The 20,695-nt window shown below is 46.6% G+C and overlaps 1 protein-coding gene across 1 annotated transcript; it reads right to left on the bottom strand.

Moving 5' to 3' along the window:
• Nucleotides 1–1,680: 1,680 nt before the first annotated feature.
• Nucleotides 1,681–20,001, bottom strand: ANXA9 (annexin A9). Its single transcript, XM_081841527.1, has 13 exons — nt 19,854–20,001; nt 16,601–16,702; nt 16,419–16,515; nt 15,840–15,934; nt 14,431–14,544; nt 13,519–13,603; nt 12,571–12,650; nt 10,368–10,427; nt 7,945–8,041; nt 7,046–7,141; nt 4,767–4,825; nt 3,741–3,863; nt 1,681–2,780 (listed from the first exon to the last, which is right to left on the bottom strand). Exons 2-13 carry the CDS (start codon nt 16,673–16,675, stop codon nt 2,718–2,720), a joined length of 1,044 nt encoding a protein of 347 aa, XP_081697653.1. The 5' UTR covers nt 16,676–16,702; nt 19,854–20,001; the 3' UTR covers nt 1,681–2,717.
• Nucleotides 20,002–20,695: the final 694 nt, after the last annotated feature.

Below are 20,695 nucleotides of genomic sequence, written 5' to 3'. Positions count from 1 at the left end.
AGTCTTTATCTTCTCCTCTCCCCACCCCACAAGTAGGGGCCCCTGTCTATCCTTCAATGGGCATTGATAAGAGAGCAGTTTGGTTGCAGGTGCAGTTGATTGGAGATGATCCTGCAACCCCAGCGAGAAGCAAGCCGGACTTTCCTTCTAGAGCCCCCTTGTTGGACTCCAGCTCCCATCATCCCTTGCTGTCAGCCCTGCTGGCTTCTGGGAGTTGAAGTCCAACAACATCTGTATTTCCCACACACACACCCTCCTCTAGGGGCTGGGGCTGATGGGAACTGGAGTTCCTGAGAGGAGCAGGATGTGTTTGAAGGTAATAATAATAATAATAATAATAATAATAATAATAATAATAATAATAATATATTTATACCCCACACATCTGCCTGAGCTTCCCCAGCCACTCTGGGCGGCTCCCAACAGAATATTAAAAACACAATAAAACATCAAACATTCAAAACTTCCCTAAACAGGGCTGCCTTCAGATGTCTTCTAAAAGTCAGGTAGTTGTTTATTTCCTTGACATCTGATGGGAAGGTGTTCCACAGGGCGGGAGCCACCACCGAGAAGGCCCTCTGCCTGGTTCCCTGTAACCTCACAGGGAGGGAACCGCCAGAAGGCCCTCGGCGCTGGACCTCAGTGTCCTGGCTGGATGATGGGGGTGGACACCAGGTATAGTGGGCTGAGGCCGTTTCGGGCAGGCATAGGCAAACTCGGCCCTCCAGCTGTTTTGGGAATACAACTCCCATCATCCCTAGCTAACAGGACCAGTGGTCAGGGATGATGGGAGTTGTAGTCCCAAAACTGCTGGAGGGCTAAGTTTGCCTATGTCTGATTTAGGGCTTTCAAGGTCAGCACCAACACTTTGAATTGTGCTTGGAAACGTACTGGGAGCCAATGTAGGTCTTTCAGGACTGGTGTTATGTGGTCTTGGCGGCCGCTCCCAGTCACCAGTCTAGCTGCCGCATTCTTACACAGCCCAGTGCTGAGGTTGTTTTTATCTACAGCTTTGCCTGGGGGGGGGGGAGGCTGGAATGGGGACAGTCCGGGGCCTTCAGGTCTCTGTCAGGAATCCAAGAGCATAATTGGAGAAGGACTTGGAGTCATTTTAAAAATTAAAACGGTGGATGGTAAAAACAACGGGTGGGAATTGAATTCCCTAAACTAGAAACAACAAAAATATTTGGGGCAGCCATGATGTGTCCGTAAAATTTTGAGGGATGGAGGAGCGGGAACTCCAGTGTGGGGTAGAGATCCAGGATGGTACAGTGCCAAGAGAATTGGTCTAGCACTTGGGGGAGGTCAGGGTTAAAATCCCCGCTCGTCCATGATGCTGCCTCTCTCAGCCTAGTCTGTCTCGCAGGGTAGACAAGAAAACACGCTCCCTTTTAGTGCATCAAGCAAGCAAGCAGTCTGCCTCTTCTAAAACTTCTGTATTGTCCCATCACGCCTGGTGGAAAAGAAGGAACGCCTCTTCGAAGTTCCTGCCCCTCACAGTTTTTGCAAATTCCCCCATTCTTAACACCCAATCTGCTGCCTGACTTAAACCGAGGCAATTTCCCAGCCTGTTTTTGAACGATAAAAGGAATCGACTGAGCGCAGCCCAACTCAGTTTGTAAAACAGGGAGGTGCCAGAGCCATTTACATCTGCCCCGAGAGTGGGAAAAAAAACCTCCATTATATGCTCAGAGGTACTTTATTATCACGTACTTCATTTTTAAAGAAAGGGTGGTGCTGAATAGGTCAGGTGGTGAAGAAAAGGTGAGCTTACCAAGACAGAAAGACCTCCAATATACCGTATTTTTTGCTCTATAAGACTCTCTTTTTCCCTCCTAAAAAGTAAGGGGAAATGTGTGTGCGTCTTATGGAGCGAATGCAGGCTGCGCAGCTATCCCAGAAGCCAGAACAGCAAGAGGGATTGCTGCTTTCACTGCGCAGCAATCCCTCTTGCTGCCTTCTGAGATTCAGAATATTTTTTTTGCTTGTTTTCCTCCTCCAAAAACTAGGTGCGTCTTGTGGTCTGGTGTGTCTTATAGAGCGAAAAATACGGTATATATTAAACTACACCGTTCCAGGTAAGGGGATGTTGTAGTTCCTGAGAAAGGCTGATAGGTTATCCTTAGCTGCTGGGATGGATGTGGGGGGGGGCCTGTGCCCCCTCCCCAGATATTGAGGGACTACAACTTCCACCAACACTGACTACAGGTGATAAGAGTCCAGCCACATCTGGAGGGCCACAGATGTTCCAGATTCCAGCTTCTGTAAATTTAAATTCAGCACAGGATCGCTGATTGGTTTGTATCGCCCAGAGAAAAATGCAGCCAGCAGTGTCCCATGGAGAAACGGTCTCTGATGTTGGCGGTAGCATCTCACCATCACAACTCATGAGCAATTAATTCCATTTTGGCCCCCAGCACAGAACTGGCTGGATGTTCGCAACACAGTTGGCATTGGCTCAGCAAGAAATACATATGGCATCTCGCTCTTTCTCCTTAAATCATTCCCAGCCCGAGCCCCCCTACTGAATAGTTCCAGAACCAACCGAGAAACAAGAAGAAATTAGCGCAAATGGAGAATCAAGATCCTCTGAGGGTGACTTTTGGCCGGACTCCAGGGCCTTTGGGAGGAAGATGTGGTTGGCTGATGTAAGTATTTGCCTGGTATTCAGAGGTAGACTGCTTTTGCACACAGAGGCTCGTCAGCAGAGGCATAACTTACAGATCTTCTGCTCTGCAAAGACCAAGCAAGGCGGTCTGGTAATTGCCATTCATTTCAGCCTGGTGGAAGATAAAAAGGGATTTTAGAAGGCTTTGCGTAATTGAGTAAGGGGCACAGCCCACCCATAATTAAGCACTTATAAAGCTCTGGTTTTCCCAGTCGTGATGTATGGAAGTGAGAGCTGGACCACAAAGAAGGCCAAAGAATGAATGCTTTTGAATTCTGGTGCTGGAGGAGACTCTTGAGAGTCCCATGGACTGCAAGAAGATCAAATCTCTCCATTCTGAAGGAAATCAGCCCTGAGTGCTCACTGGAAGGACAGATCCTGAAGCTAAGGCTCCAAGACTTTGGCCACCTCATGAGAAGAGAAGACTCCCTGGAATAGACCCTGATGTTGGGAAAGATGGAGGGCACAAGGAGAAGGGGACGGCAGAGGATGATATGGTGGGACAGCGTTCTCGAAGCTACAAACATGAGTCTGACCAAACTGCGGGAGGCAGTGGAAGACAGGAGTGCCTGGCGTGCTCTGGTCCCGGGGGTCACGAAGAGGCGGACACGACTAAATGACTAAACAATATCCAAAAGGGGAGATATTCTATTCCCCTCTGCTGACCTGAACATACATATTTCTGACAAGAGAACCCTGTTAATAATCTGCATAACGGAATCCCGGTAGGATTTGACAGAAGGTCTAGCTAACTAAATATCCCATCATGGCCAAGCAGATTAATTTCATTTAAAGACACCCCCACTTTTCAGTCAAAGAAGGTTCCCTCCTCTTACACCTCACTTAAGGAAAAAAAGATACAGCACAAAAGGAAAACAAAGCAGGAGGGAGGAGGAAATCAGCAAACTCAGGTTCTGAGTTTGCACGTCGTTTCAGGGACCGGCTGGGATGCAAAAGTTCGAGGAGGGGAGGGACTCAAAGTTGTGATGCTGATGGAGCAACCCTGGACCCCTACTCTTCCTCCCTCCATCTCTGCCCACTCCCCACAGTAAAGAAAGCCTGGTGCCCTTACCTGGAGGAAGGAGTAGAGGGAAATCCCATAATGCTTCCTGAACTCGGATCGGATGCTGAGCAGGTCGGTTTCGCTACGGGAAATCAGGATGCGGGCCAGAGTTCTTGGGCTGGTTTCTGGACCCTTTAAAGAGCAGACAGGTGAGGGTTAGGATATATATATATATTTGTAGATGTCATAGCAATCCCGTGGTTTAAGAAAGCTGGGAGAGGCAGGCACAGCCATCAAGATAGGATTGCTCTTTCTCACAGGCTAGTGAATTTTGGATGGGCTTATTTGCAAGGCTGTGGCGGAGGGCAAGCAGCACCTTTACTGGGGATGTAAGGAAGTCTTAGGGACGCGGGTGGCGCTGTGGGTTAAAACCACAGAGCCTAGGACTTGCCGATCGGAAGGTCGGCGGTTCGAATCCCCACGACGGGGTGAGCTCCCATTACGCGGTCCCTGCTCCTGCCAACCTAGCAGTTCGAAAGCACGTCAAAGTGCAAGTAGATAAATAGGTGGGAAGGTAAACGGTGTTTCCGTGTGCTGCTCTGGTTCGCCAGAAGTGGCTTAGTCATGCTGGCCACATGACCCGGAAGCTGTATGCCGGCTCCCTCGGCCAGTAAAGCAAGATGAACGCCGCAACCCCAGAGTCGGCCACGACTAGACCTCATGGTCAGGGGTCCCTTTACCTTTACTAAGGAGGCCTTACACACACAACCCCATTCCGTTCTTCATCTCGCCATCCGCTGCGACAAAATTATAACTTGCGCAATTAATTACACAAATGACATTGTCATTCCGTTATGCCACCCCGCCGATTTCGGGCACAAAAGGAAACACAGTGTGACTCTAAAGGTGTTCGTATGTGCAATAAATCATGTCTCATTTGCAATCCAAAAACAACAGCAGAGCAGTCGTTTCGCGTCTAGCCATGCCCTGTCTGCAGCCGTTTTGGTGCCCAAAACACTTTATTCAAATTCCTGGAGAAAGGGAAGGATACACTTGTGTGACAGAGCGAAAGAAGGGTGGATTAATTCTCCTCACCTTAACCGCTTGGTAGAGCTTTGTGGCAAAATAGAGAGGGGTGTTTCTGAGGATGGAGACTGCAAAAGAACATGGATTTAGAATAATAATAAACCAGTCGGATAACCAACATGTTCTCATATTGTCTCTGAAAACCATCTTCAGTTATCTGAAGCATACCCAAAACAATACTGTATGCTTGTGAAACATGGACCACTTATAAATGCCATCTCCAACTCCTTGAAAGACTCCATCAATGGGGTCTCCAAAATTTTTTACACATCACTTGGGAAGACAGGCAAACTAATACCAGCGTACTAGAAGAAGCAAAGATCACCAGGGTTGAAGCAATGATTCTTCAACATCAACTTTGTTGGACTGGTCATGTTGTGCGGATGCCTGATGATTGTCTTCCAAAGCAACTACTCTGTTCTGAACTTAAAAATGGAAAGCGTAATGCCGGTGGTCAACAAAAGAGGTTTAAAGACTCTCTCAAGGCAAATATAAAAAAATGTAGTATAAACACAGACAACTGGGAAACACTGGCCTGCGATTGCTCCAGCTGGAGAACAGTCATGGGCTTTGAAGACACTCGAACTCAGGACGCAAGGGAGAAACATGCTAGGAGGAAGGCAAATCCACACTTGGCAAATCCACACCATGATCAACTCCCACCCGAAAACCAATGTCCCCACTGTGGAAGGACGTGTGGATCCAGAATTGGCCTCCACAGTCACTTACGGACTCAGTGGCGTAGCGTGGGTTGTCAGCACCCGGGGCAAGGCAAATAATTTGCGCCCCCTAACCCGTGGATTTGCGCCCCCTAACCCGCGGATTTGCCCTAACCCCAGGTGTTGCGCCCGGTGCGGCCGGCCCCCCCTGCACCCCCCACGCTACGCCACTGCACGGACTCATTGTTAAAACAGTGTTTATGAAAGACAATCTTACTTGGCTATGAGTGATTGCCAAAGAAGAAGAAGAACCCAAAACAAGCCAATCTTTCTTTTCTAAAATCCCCAACTTTTCGGGCGTCTTTAACCACTGTATCGCAGGTAGAAATTCACCAACAACATTACAGCTCTGTGCTGGAGCAACTTGACCGGTTGACTTCCTCCTCCTCAACCAAACTGCTCTGGGTCATGCCCAGTTGGTTATGGGGAAGAAATCAGCCCACTGTATTCTCACAACCAACCCTGCGAGGTAGACTAGGCTAACAGTGAGAGACTAGCCCATCCTGTGAGCGTTTCTGTCAGAGTTGCTCCAAACCCAGGTTTCTGAGCCACTAACTATAATCTCACAGTTCCTGCTTGTTCCTGGCCAGACCTCTCTACAGAAAACATGAAATCGTCAAGGACGAGAGTGTCCCTGAGCATGTTTGGTGTGTTATTTCCTTTACAGCAGATGAGGCCAGAGTCAAGAGTAGATAGACATACACGCCCTGCTCACAAACAGATACCATTCACATGCATAGAATCAGAATTGTAGAGTAAGGGACACCAGGGGGGCATCTAGTCCAACCCCCTGGAATGCAGGCATCTCGACTACAGTATCCATGACAGATGGCCATCCAACCTCTGCTTTAAAATCTCCAAGGAAGGAGAGTCCACCATCTGCTGAGGGAAACCATTCCACTGTCAAACAGCTCTTACTGACAGAAAGCTCTTCCTGATGTTTAGTCGAAATCTCCTTTCTCGTCACTTGAAGCTATGGGTTCGAGTCCTCCCCTCCGGAGCAGGAGAAAACAAGCTTGCTCCCTCCTCCATGTGACAGCCCTTGAGATATTTGAAGATGGCTCTCGTATCTCCTCTCAGTCTCCTCTCTTCCAGGCTAAAGGTACCCAACTCCTTCAACCGTTCCTCATCAGGCTTGTTTTCCAGACCCTGGATCATCTTGGTCTGCACACATTCCAGCTTGTCAACATCCTCTTTAAACTGGGGAGCCCAGAACTGGACACAGTACAGTGGACGCTCGGGTTGCGAACATGATCCGTGCGGGAGGCACGTTCGCAACCCGCAGCGCCGCACCTGCGCACGTGCAGGTCGCGGTTTGGCGCTTCTGCGCATGCGCAAAGCACGATTTAGCACCTCTGCGCATGTGCCGAAACCCGGTACTTCCAGGTTTGGCGTGGTGCGAAACCCGAAATCACACACCCTTAAGTGTCTGTAACCCGAGGTATGACTGTATTCCATGTGGGGTCTGACCAAGGTATCTCTGCATTCATACACCGCCCCCCTCCAAGCACGACAGATAGAAAGGCTCTGTGGGGGGGGGTCACATCCAGCCCACGCCCCCTTACCTACCCAGGGTCAAGCCAGCCTCGAGGGCCTTCCCCTCTAAGTACTTCTTCATAGCTTCCTCCACGTGGAGCCCAGTCATCTTGTGGTACGAGACGAACACTGTGGGGGAAAGAAAGGATTAAGCCAGACTGCTTCTAAACATGTTAGGAATATTAGAAGCTGCCTTGTACACTCTGAAGGGGTCACCTCAAAAGCAGATTCACTGAATAATCATAGCTTAGAGGTCCTGGACCCTAAGGAAGTCAGATTATCCTCCACCAGGAACAGGGCCTTCTCAGTGGTGGCTCCGACCTGGTGGAATGCTCTGTCCCAGGAGACCAGGCCCCTGCAGGATTTAACTTCCTTCCGCAGGGCCTGTAAGACAGAGCTATTCCGCCTGGCTTTCAATTTGAACTCAGCCTGATCTTTTATTCCCCTTCCTTCCCTTCCCTCCCCCTCCCCTTTTTATGAAGATTACCCACTCTGGGATCCCACAGCTAATTCTCCCCTGGTCTCCTCGTTGGCCCAAATAGGACTAATTTAGCCAGCTAGCCCTGGTGATCATGTAATGTTTATTGGATGGATTTCCCCCCTAAATTGATTTTTCAATTCTGAATTTATTGTTATTCACATTTTATACTGTATTTTATGCTGTTTTTGTTGCATCAATTAAGTGTTTTAAATTTGTTGTTAGCCGCCCTGAGCCCGGTTTTCTGAACCGGGAAGGGCGGAGTATTGATAAAAAAATTATTTTTATTATTATTATTTATTATGAAGGGAAGAGCCCCTGAAAAACCTATTGGCTCTGACTCAGGGGCCCATGAGAACGCCGTTTTAGTGCATTGCATAGAATGCCAGCATGGCTGAACTCAACTCCTTTCCCCAGAAACAGCAACTTGCAAGCTTTGCAAACTAGACCTTGCCTCTGTTTAGATGTTGGGGACTCCGTTCGGTTAGGATCCTGATCCACTCGCTCTCATCCAACCTGCCCGGGTCGCCGCCTCCGGGACCCGCGAGGGCCTGGAAGAACCCACAGAGACACACCACTGAACAAAACAATCGCACAGTCGAAATAAAAACAGCCTTTTTTGAAGTCGCAACAGCCCTCTCTGTCGTAACAACTTAATTCAGGGATCAGTACTCAGTCCAGTGCCCAGGACCTATTTGAAGTGCCGCATGACCTATTTAAACCAACAGGCCTTGAGCTTACAAGACATGGAGTGTAGAAGCAATCCCCAGAACATGCACAGATTGAAATCGGTGCCATCCAATCGCAGAGTAACCAGAGCCTGCTCCTCACATATCTGAGGACTCAGCTACGTTAGTGAAAAAACAGCGATTTGAACGCGCTATAAACATGCAACAGAGATGGCGCTAGAGAGCAAGGAATTTAAAAAAGTGATTTTCCATAGAGTTTTTTTCCCCCCTTTTGTTAAAACAATCTAATTTCTGACTTATTTATAGCAGGGGTTTCCCTGTGTTTAGATCTACTTTCAAATTAGGGATGCAACATGTGTAGGGATACAACTGAGAGGGGTAGTCTCAGTATTAAACATGAGTAAGAACAGAGCCTCATTTAAGGAGTACACCCAGTCTTAATAGAAACTGGGGAGCCCTGAGGTTTTAGCCCCCAAACCTATGAGGTCCTAATTATCTCTGATCCAGTGCAGCCGGTTTCCCCCCAACTCCATCATTATTCATTTAACCTCACACAGCTGGAATGCGAGACAAGGGAGAGCTTTTTATCAGGGCGGTTATAGAGCTGCGATTTTTAAAATCATGTCATACAGTTGCACTCATACATACGAAACAGAGCATTTGATTATGCAAAAGCATTCCTTATCGCTGCTTCACCATCTATAATAGCATGCACAAATGCACCTCGAATCTGCACGGGCAGCTAATTCCTTAAAGCCATATTCGGTCAGCTTGATGGGAAATTTATGAGAAATTAAACACGGAGGGAACATGGGTGGAACACATTCTTTGAAGACACAGGGAGAGTTCAGCGGCAGTGTTATGTACTGAGTTGAATAGGATTCAGAATGCAGCAGTCTGATTGGTCCTAGAACAATAGGATCCAGAATGCAGCAGTCTGATTGGTCCTAGAACAATAGGATCCAGAATGCAGCAGTCTGATTGGTCCTAGAACAATGCAGCAGTATGATTGGTCCGCAGGAGCCACCCAATCATGCTCCAGATGGAAGTGAATCCACAACCTGATTGGCCTACAGGAGAATTCCGGAATTAGCCAATCACGTGGGGCCCATTGTGTAAATAATGTATATAAAGCAGATACTTTGAGGGGACTTTCATTCCTCCTCACCACCATGCGCTGAATAAAGAGCATGAAATCACTTTGTGACTCTGAGCATATTTCACTGGCGACGAAGGTGGGATCCCGCTGAGCTGACTGCCACACACAGCACCACAGCACCGCCACCTGCCGCACCGCTGCCTCGCACCGTGTATCCAGGCTTCAGCTCCGGGACCCAAGGAACTCAGAATGGCAACTGACAGCAGCTTCTCGCCGTTCAACCCAGCATCCAGAGACCGGGAAGCATACGCCTCCCGTTTCACCTTCCTCCTAGAAGCCAAAGGGGTCACTGACGAAGAAGAGGGCGATATTCTTCAGCGTCTGCAGAGAGGAGACGTTTGAAATCGCCCGGGCTCTCCTTGCGCCTGAAGACGTCGCTACTGTTCCATACAAAGCAATAATGGAACGGCTGAAGGGGCACTTTTCGCCGCAGCCCTCAGTGGTGGCTCGTCGAAATGCCTTCTACGCAAAGCGGCAAGCCCCTGGGGAAACCATAACTGGGTTTGTGACCTCTCTCCGCCAAGCCGCCCGGTTCTGCAACTTCTCAGAGCTGGAGAACATGCTTCGGGACCGCCTCGTCGGTGGCCTGAAGGATGAGAAGCTGCAACAACGCCTCTACGCTAAGAAGGACCTAACGTTCCAGGTTGCTCTGGAGGAGGCCCTGGCAACGGAAGCTGCCGAGAGGTCGACACAAGAGGCACGGCCGAGCCTGCCGTCCCAACCGAGGGTCCACCACCAAGACCTCACCGACGACTCGGGATCTGACAGGGAGGAGGTGCCCCGAGTACAGCAGCGCACTCAAGCAGCGCACAGACCAGTCAGACTGCTGCATTTTGGATCCTATTCAACTCAGTACATAACAGGCAGGATCAGGCCCAAACCTTGTTGTGTATCCTGGTGCGTTTGGCCTTTATGAACCATGGGGTAATCTCATTTTCAACGGGATAGAGACGATCTCTACAGGGCTTGCATGCATCAGAGAGATCATGGAGTCCGAATAATCTCCATTTCCAGACTTGGACGTCTCACCTGCGTATCTTGCCGTATCAAAACATAGTCAATGACCCCAGAGTACCTTTCACGGTTGCCCTGGGAGAAAGCAGAAAATCAGACGTCAATGACATTGGCCGTGGGCTGGCAGTCCTTGAGTTGGATCCAAATTAACTACGCTTTACTCCTCCCATCACAACAGAAACAACTTAAACTAGCAGTTTCTAAGCCGCTCTGTCGATTTTAATGGGCCTAGAGAACGGCCAGTTTAAGGCACAAACCACACTTCCGTTTTCCCCCCGGGAAACCCCCGATCCTTACCGCTGAATCGGAGTGGGCCTAAGGAAGTCAGATTATCCTCCACCAGGAACAGGGCCTTCTCAGTGGTGGCTCTGACCTGGTGGAATGCTCTGTCCCAGGAGACCAGGGCCCTGCAGGATTTAATCTCCTTCCGCAGGGCCTGTAAGACAGAGCTATGCCGCCTGGCTTTCAATTTGAACTCAGCCTGATCTTTTATTCCCCTTCCTTCCCTTCCCTCCCCCTCCCCTTTTTATGAAGATTACCCACTCTGGGATCCCACAGCTAATTCTCCCCTGCTCTCCTCGCTGGCCCAAATGGGACTAATTTAGCCAGCTAGCCCTGGTGATCATTTAATGTTTATTGGATGGATTTCCCCCCTAAATTGATTTTTGAATTTATTGTTATTCACGTTTTATACTGTATTTTATGCTGGTTTTTTGTTGCATCAATTAAGTGTTTTAAATTTGTTGTTAGCCGCCCTGAACACAGTTTTCTGAACTGGGAAGGGTGGGGTATAAATAAAAAATTATTATTATTATTATTATTAAATGTCCATTGGGTTTTCTTCTGACTGATGTTTGCTCCGATTTATTGCTAAAACAGCAGGGCAAAGGCAAAACTGCTCAGACCCCTAGTGTCCGATCTCACGTTCTTGCTAAGATGCAGGTAATGGCAGCATCAGGATCCACATGTTCAACAGAAGCAGAGTGTATTTGGGGGGAACTAGACAATGAGGACTAGCCACTTACCCCCTTTTATTTTCAGAGCCGCTGTTTTCCCAGAATGTTTTTACAGATTAGGCACACGAGAAGCCTGAAATCTGCCGTGCGCCCCACTTAAAATATTTCCAGTAGAGCTCTCACCAGATTTTTTTTCTTTTTCTTTTTAATGAGCCATTTTAATTGCATGCAGATAAGCTGACTGGTTTCAATGGCATGGGGTGAAAACAGCAGCTCAGAAACCTGTAGCCTGCTTCCTAGAACCGAAACAGAGGTGATGACGGCATGTTGCTTTAAAGTTTAGAGAATATATTTGCTCCTCTGCTTAGAAGACAGATTCCTTTCCTAAAACAGCCCTTCCCAATGCTGATTGCTGTAATTGCATTTTGATAATTTGATTATGTCCACTGTTGTTGTTTTTAAATGACTGCTCAGTTGCTGATTTTTAAATGAATACTTTATACTAGTTATGTCACTGCTTAGTTTTTTTATTATTATTATTAAGTGTTACATAAATTTTGCTTATAAGGCCATCTCACCCTCCTGGGCCTCTGTGAATATTTCAGACTCAGCCCCATGAGGTAAGTTGTCTTAAACTGTTTTTAATATTGTGTTTTTATATTGGAACCCACCCTGGGACCTTACAGTGAAGGGCAGGTATATAATAATAATAATAATAATAATAATAATAATAGGCCAAAACGTCTAGAGGTCATCAGGTTGATGCTTTAATACATTAAAATATTTTTAAAATACAAAAAAAACCCCTTAATTAATGATTAATTAAAGGCTTTGATTAATTAAAGGCTTTGTTGGGGGAAATACAAAACCCCAAATATTTTTGAAGTAAATCACAGGTCTCCTAACCCTTCCTTCTCCATTTAAAAAAAAAAAAAAAATTAGGGGATTTTGAAAAAAATATTGCATACAGAATGGCTTTTCCTCTGAAAAGCAGGCTAAATTTGCATCTATAACAGAAGCCAGCATGTGTTTTTTACACATATTTTCCAGCATAGCATCTCACGAACATCAAATCAGATCTTTGGCTATCACAGCCTAAGACTTCCTTCAACCCCATCTAATGGTTTTCTAAAATCATTTCCAATTCTGCATTTCATTACTATAATTATTGCCGTGTCTGAATCCTTATTTGGCCCCTCATTTGACCCCAGAGAGACAAATGCCCCAAGTGCCTCTGAATGGTCCTTTCCCCCGACTTTTACCTTGATCAAGGCATCCAGGAGACCCTGAAGGAAGTCGCTGGTTTTCGAAGCGATGTCCTTCTCGAGGTCCAAACTGAAATCTAGGCACAGTGGAGGAAACAATTTTGGATTAAAGAGAAATGGTTTTACCCAGATCTTTTGGGCTTTTGGGAGTTAAGCAACGCCATTAGGATTTTAAGCAGGAACAAAAACTGTGAGACCTATTTCTCTCTTTTCTGTTTTGTGCTGGTTTTTTTTTTAATGACCTCATTTTTTATATGCGGACTTGAGGGGCTTGTTTATGTTAACAGGATGGGGTCTAAAAGGATGCTCGGACAAACAAACAAACAAACAAACAAACAAACACCCCACATTTAAACACAAGCACATCCAAGGCAGCTTACATCAAATAACAATAATATGAAGTGCTTCTTTAAATAATCAACTTTACAAAAAAAAAAAAAAGTCCATGATGCCATCTTGTGGCGGCGAGTTCTGCAGGTTAATGATGCATTGAGCAAAGGATGACTTGCTTTCCCTCTGTCCAGAAATCTGCAGCCTATCTGCTTAATGCAGGGGTCAGCAATCTTTTTCAGCAGGGGGCTGGTCCACTGTCCCTCAGACCTTGTGGGGGGTGGGACTATATTTTGAAGGGGAAAATGAACAGATTCCTATGCCCCACGAATAACCCAGAGATGCATTTTAAATAAAAGGACACATTCTACTCATGTAAAAACACACTGATTCCCAGACCATCCACAGGCCAGATTTAGAAGGCGATTGGACCAGATCCGGCCCCCAGGCCTTAGTTTTGCCTACCCATGGCTTAATGATTTGGGGATTCTCAGAAAGCATGAATAACTCTCCAATTTCTCCAAACCAGGCATATCCACAACCTTCCACCCTTAGCTGTTCTTTAAAAGACAGGGGGAATGAAGTATATCATTTTTTATTTCGTTCCTTCTTTACCATGCTTGTAGCAACCCAGGATCTCCCGGAGTTGCTGGCTGGTTCGGGTGGAGAGGATTTCGAGAAGCGTATTTGCCTCCAGGCCCTGGAAAGAGGAAGGGCGTTTGTTGAGTAACTTTAGCAGCTTAAATGTGGCAACACTTGAAAAGGCGAGGGAGCTCAAGAGCAGCACGAGGGCGGAGAGGAGGAGACGATGCGGTCAGCTTCCAAGCTGCTAAGTATTTTTTTTATTTATTTCATAAAATGCAAATATTGATTTTTTAAAAAATAAAATAAAACCCACACACCCTCAAAGCCGTTTGCAAAAAAAAAGTTAATGAATAAAGTCACTCCTAAGAAAGATTAGCAACAATTATTTAAGATTTCCCAAAACTTAAAACAGCAAGAGACTAAAACCAGGTTAAAATCCTGGGTAGGCTAAGCAAGCTTGCCCTCTCCTCTTGCTCTTGGATGGTGCGGGATGGAGGAGGTTGTGGTTGCCTAGCAACCGCATCTCAACTCAGACCCTGGTCCACGCGTAGGACCAGGAGGAAAAGACCCGGCAAAGCCATAGTCCAATGCGTGGAGCACCTGCTTTCTTGCATGCAGAAGGTCTCAGGTTCAAATCTGGCATCTCCCTGCTGGAGAGCTGCTGCCAGTCAGTGTAGACAATACTGAGTTAGATGGGCAAGTGGTTTTTAAACATGAGGACTAGAATCTTACTTTCTGTTAACAGGAAGCTCAGTGAGAGAGCACCTGCTTCGTATGCAGAAGGTGCCCGGTTCAATTTTCCCATTCCCTGGGCATCTTCAGGTGGGACTACAAAATACTCCTTCCTTGAAAGCCTGGGGAGCTGCTGCCAGTCCGTGTGGGCAATGCAGGGCGAGGTGCACAAATGGCCTGACTGAGCAAGACAGGGACCAACGGCCGTACCTTCAGGGCCAGGTTGATTTCATGAGCATCAAACTGAGCTGCTGGCTTCAGCAGACCCGTGATCACGCCCTCTAGGTGCCCGGAAAAAGCCGCTTCCAGAGTTTTCAGGAGGTCCTGAGGAGGGGAAATAGAAATGCATTAGGAGGAGGATTAAAACCGTCTCTGAACAGTCTTCAAAGGCTGCCCCATGCAAAGTGCATTGTAGTGGACTATGCCGACTGTTACAAAGGCATTAACTACTATGGTCAGTGAGGACGCAGGTGATGCTGTGGGTTAAACCACAGAGCCTAGGACTTGCCGATCAGAAGGTCGGCAGTTCGAATCCCCGCGACGGGGTGAGCTCCCGTTGCTCGGTCCCTGCTCCTGCCCACTGGGGATGTCAAGTGCAAGTAGATAAATAGGTACCGCTCTGGCGGGAAGGTAAACGGCGTTTCCGTGCGCTGCTCTGGTTCGCCAGAAGCGGCTTAGTCATGCTAGCCACATGACCCGGAAGCTGTACGCCAGCTCCCTTGGCCAGTAAAGCGAGATGAGCGCGCAACCCCAGAGTCGTACGCAACGGGACCTAACGGTCAGGAGTACCTTTACCTTTTACTATGGTCAGTACATTTCTGGGCACAGTTCAAAGTGTTGGTGCTGACCTTTAAAGCCCTAAACGGCATCAGCCCAGTATACCATCTTCAACCACATTGTTCAGCCCGGACACTGAGGTCCAGCTCCAAGGGCCTTCTGGCGGTTCCCTCCCTGTGAGAAGTGAGGTTACAGGGAACCAGGCAGAGGGCCTTTTCGGTGGTGGCGCCTGCCCTGTGGAATGCCCTCCCTTCAGATGTCAAGGAGATAAACAACTATCTGACTTTTATAAGACATGTGAAGGCAGACCTGTTTAGGGAAGTTTTTAATGTCTGATCTTTTATCGTGTTTTTAATATTCTGTTGGCAGCCACCCAGAGTGGCTGGGGAAACCCAGCCAGATGGGTGGGGTATAAATTTATTTTTTTATTATTATTATTATTATTATTATTATTATTATGGCTGGTAAAGTCAAGATGGGCCAAAGCTGGCAAACCAACCAAAGTTTATAGAAAGCTGACACTCAGATGGACATTTGAAGGGTCAGATTGAAACCCCCTAATATAGGATTAGGTAAATGTAAAGGGACCCCTGGCCATTAGGTCCAGTTGTGACCGACTCTGGGGTTGCGCGCTCATCTCGCTTTACTGGCCAAGGGAGCCGGCGTATAGCTTCCGGGTCATGTGGCCAGCATGACTAAGCCACTTCTGGCGAACCAGAGCAGCGCACGGAAATGCTGTTTACCTTCCCGCCAGAGTGGTACCTATTTATCTACTTGCACTTTGACCTTCCCCCCCCAAAAAACTCCAGATCTAACAGGAGTTTGCTGCTTCTCATCCTCACCTGTTTTGTGAAATTCAGGAACTCTTCAGCAATTTGCTGCCTCTGTTCATTGCTCCTGTTGGTCAGTAGGTCAATGACGGTTACATATTCGACACCTGTCACAATAGACAGCAAACTTAGAGGCTAACCACTAAACCGTGGTTCTCTGTATGTGTTCTTCACATATATAAATCCCCCCTTTCAATTCTGTAACAGGAGAAGTCACATTTGTGAATCAAACACGTATGCATAACCATCCGCTTTATACAAAGGGGATCTATCGGTTTGCATCCCACTTTTCTGGCTGGAGTCTCCTGTGTGGTGCCATTTGTAAGATGCCAGGGTTATGGGTTCGAGTTCTGACGTGCATCAATTAAAACTCAGCTGAATGTGACGCTGTCAGACTGTACAGAGGGCAGCGGCTCACATTCAGTTCCTTTCTCACTGAGATAAAAAGTTCATTGAGCGACCTTCAGTCAAATTGCTACTTCTGAGGTTAACCTACCTCACAGCGCTGTTCTGTGGATTTGCAAAATACATATATACAGGGAAAAACCAGCAAGGACACAACACACGAATGCCACAACTGTGATTTGTTACCTTTCCCACTGACTGCGTCAAGGAGGGCTTGGACATCTTTTTCCACCTCAAAGTTCAGGTGGGGTCTGATCGTCCCCAGAGTGCCCCAAACAGCTGTCTAGAGCAAAATAAGAAACAGATGGAATGGTCACCAAAAACTCCGAAATCTTCGTGATTTGACAAGTGCCAAGCCAAGTGCTCACCTTATCTGCAAGGGGCATGTGCCTGAGGATTTCGTTGACCAAGGATCGTCTCTCGATTCCGTTCACCAGCGACATCCTGCGCCCGAAGCTGCCAAATCTGAGCTTTGGAAAACAACAGACAGGGAGCTGTTATCGCAAACTAGACAGCATGGGATGCGGGTGGCACTGTGGGTTAAACCACAGAGTCTAGGACTTGCCGATCAGAAAGTCAGTGGTTCGAATCCCCGCCACGGGGTGAGCTCCCGTTGCTCGGTCCCTGCTCCTGCCAACCTAGCAGCTCGAAAGCACGTCAAAGTGCAAGTAGATAAATAGGTACCACTCCGGCGGGAAGGTAAACGGCGTTTCCGTGCGCTGCTCTGGTTCGCCAGAAGCGGCTTAGTCATGCTGGCCACATGACCCGGAAGTTGTACACAGACTCCCTTGGCCAGTAAAGCAAGATGAGCGCCGCAACCCCAGAGTCGGCCACGACTGGACCTAATGGTCAGGGGTCCCTTACCTTTACCTTTACCTAGACAGCACAGAGAGATCCCACCTGATTTCTGTGTCTGAGATGGAGGAATCTGAACACTTACTAAAGTTTGAGCTTGAGAAAGCTCTGTCATAGCACTAGTGAAGCTGAATGCTGGAAGATTCAGGACAAGAAAGGCATTCTTCACGCAGTGCGGAATTAAACTGCGGAACTTCCTGCCACTGGAGCTGATAATGGCCACCAAGTTGGATGGCTTTAAAAAAGGACTGAAAAAAAATTCATGGAGGATACTAGCCGCAATACATGGAGAAAAGTGTTTCTCCACATGGTGGGAATGTAAAAAAGTGAAAAACTTCTGGGAAATGATATATAATGAGATGAAAAGGATGTTGAAATATACATTTATTAAGAAACCAGAAGCATTTTTACTTGACATTGTAGGAGATGATACTAATAGACAGAATTGTAAGTTGTTTTTATATGCAATGACAGCAGCAAGAATATTATTGGCACAAAAATGGAAGCAAGAAGAACTGCCGACGAAAGAAGAATGGAGGATGAAATTGATGGACTATGCAGAACTAGATAAATTAACAGGAAGGATTCGAAACCTGCTGGATCAGAGATTCTTAGAAGACTGAAGTAAATATATTAATTATTTGAAAAGCAATTGTGATGAACAGATTACGCTAGTAGGACTGCAAGAAGTTCTGTAAGGTGGGTTATTTGAAATATTACAAGGAAGCTTATGAAGAGAATTATTAGTTAAGGATAATTAAATGTAATATAGAAATTAAGAAATGCAGAATAAGTGATAAAGAACGGAAAATCATCAGAGGTGATGGAAGTCTAAAATATTGTATAAGATGAGAAGATATGTTGTATGACTGTTGGGACTGATATGTTAAAAAATCAATAAAAATGTATTTAAAAAAAGAAAGAAAAGTGTTTCTCCCTTGAAACAAAATGACTAATTAGAAGAGTCATTGTAGAAGAGTCAGTGTTAGAAGAGTCAAGGTAGATTTTTAAAAAGGGCTTCACGCAGCATAGAGTTAATCAAACCACATTAATTTCAAACGAAAATCTAAACATCTTTTTCAGTTCGTTATAGATATTTTCCCAGAATCCCACTATCTCTTTGCACTGCCACCACATATGTAGAATCCTTTCTCTTAGGTATCATGTCAGAGGAAATAAAAAGAACGGTCAGACCAATATTTATGTATGCAACTACGGCGGCACGTTATTGATTGCCAAAAATTGGAACAGCAGCAGCGTCCCACCTAAAACAGATTGGTTATCAAAAATGATGGAATACTTCCATATTGCTGAACTAACAGGGAGGATAAACGATACAAAAAGTGAATAAGGAGCGGACTATCTTTAAGAAATACATCAAAATTTATGTGGAAAAAGTAGAATTTCTGACAGATACTGAGTGAATCCAGAAAATGGTTAGAGTGAAAGGAGAATAAAGTCAAGATAGAAGAAGAGATTAAAGAAGTAATGAAATGTGTTTGAGCTGGTTGGAAAAATAAAGTAGCGTAACGAGAAAGGCTGGAAGTCAAGTCACTTGGTGGGTGTCCGTGTGGGGTAGGTGGGTAGGTACAGTGGTACCTCAGGTTACATACGCTTCAGGTTACAGACTCCACTAACCCACAAATAGTGCTTCAGGTTAAGAACTTTGCTTCAGGATGAGAACAGAAATCATACTCCGGTGGCGCATCAGCAGCAGGAGGGCCCATTAGCTAAAGTGGTGCTTCAGGTTAAGAACAGTTTCAGGTTAAGAACGGACCTCTGGAACGGATTACGTACTTAACCACTGTGGTACCACTGTATGTTGATATGTATAGTATAGGTAGGTATTATATAGAGTAACGTAGGTATGTTTTATGTTATGAAAGGTAGTATGTTGTGTACGTGTATTGTGTAAATGTATATGTATGTGTTTTATATGTTAATAAAATTTGAATAATAATTTTTAAAAAACACATTAATTTCTCTCACTTGCAACCCCTCAAGAGATCCCCTGGGACACCTGCCTAAGGTCTCACTGAGGAGGAATATGGTTTGAGACTTATCCACTTTCGGAAATTTACTCCCCCTCCCTCTCTCATTTCTGTCTTCAGGATCAGTTTGAGAAATAGTCCATTCATTCCATCAGCCTGCCTTAAACTGAACCCCAGATCCTAGGTAGGGTTGCCAACTTTCTAAAGCCTCCTGACTCCTATGGTGTTAAAGGTAAAGGGACCCCTGACCATTAGGTCCAGTCGTGGCTGACTCTTGGGTTGCGGCGCTCATCTTGCTTTATTGGCCGAGGGAGCCGGCATACAGCTTCCGGGTCATGTGGCCAGCATGACTAAGCCACTTCTGGCGAACCAGAGCAGCGCATGGAAACGCCGTTTACCTTCCCACCAGAGCGGTACCTATTTATCTACTTGCACTTTGATGTGCTTTCGAACTGCTAGGTTGGCAGGAGCAGGGACCGAGCAACGGGAGCTCACCCCGTCGCGGGGATTCGAACCGCCGACCTTCGGATCGGCAAGTCCTAGGCTGTGTGGTTTAACCCACAGCGCCACTCGCGTCCCTATGATGTTAAACAGCAGGAATTAAGCAGGTGAGACCTTTTCCCAGAGTGGAGGCAGTTTGGGTAAAAGCTTCACTCTCCCAGTCTTCTATGCATCAAGCAGAACACAAAGGCAGAGGAGCGGGACTGGTCTTTAAAAGTTGGCAACTCCCAAATGTGACTCCCCTCCAAAAAAAACCCACGTCTGAAGAACGTACCTGGCTGTTTTCTGTGTCTCTCTCCCGGACAGCACCGAGTGCCTTGTCCTACGTGAGCGGCTGGCAGTGACAAGTCACCTCCACCCAGCACCCTGAGGGAGGGCCTCAGCCGACCAGCCCGCGATAAGTGGATGAAGGAAAAACCAGTCCGGTCTGTAGCTCTCAAGCCAAGAAGTCTGTGCCTTTTGCAAGGCAAGCTGCCAAGTATCGTAATTCCTTTCTATCCCTGGCGGGGCTGCAACCAGGAACTGGAGCATCAGGAATAAAAAATGATGTCCTTCTGAGACAAACCTGACAGGTGGAGGGAACAGGTGATGGGCAGGATAGGTGTCTAAAGTGGAATAATAATAATAACAAATTTTATTTATACCCTGCCCTCCCCAGCCAAGGGCGGCTAATGCCAGGTATAAAAACAATTGATTAAAATACTACTTAAAAACAAAATTAAACTACAACATTAAAATGCATGCTCATTTCAGTAGAAACTCAAATCAAAAACTTTTTGGGGGATGAAAACGTCAAGTCTTCACCAAGGCTAACTATCCAGACTGGTCCTACGTGGGCCAGAAAAAAGCAAAAAGCAAGGGAAGTCCCCAAATAGGAGATCAGCCTCGGAAGAAGATGTCTTTATTTACTTATTTCACGAAATGGAGGCACTGCTGGACTGGGAAAACCAACCCACCAACCTGAAAGCTGCTTATGGAAAGAATTAAAATTAGGGTTGCCATACATCCAGACAAAACCAGGATTTGGCTGTCTGAAACAGTGTCCCAGCGGAAATCACCTAATGTCTGGGGAAATCCAGACGTATGGCAACCTATGGCAGAAGTGTAGGTTTTGGC

This window comes from Podarcis erhardii (assembly GCF_964252035.2).
Source record: "Podarcis erhardii genome assembly, chromosome: 15".
NCBI classification, from domain to species: Eukaryota; Metazoa; Chordata; class Lepidosauria; order Squamata; family Lacertidae; genus Podarcis; species Podarcis erhardii.
The sequence above is the reverse complement of the archived record's forward strand: the minus strand, read 5'-3'. Positions and strand labels throughout refer to the sequence as shown.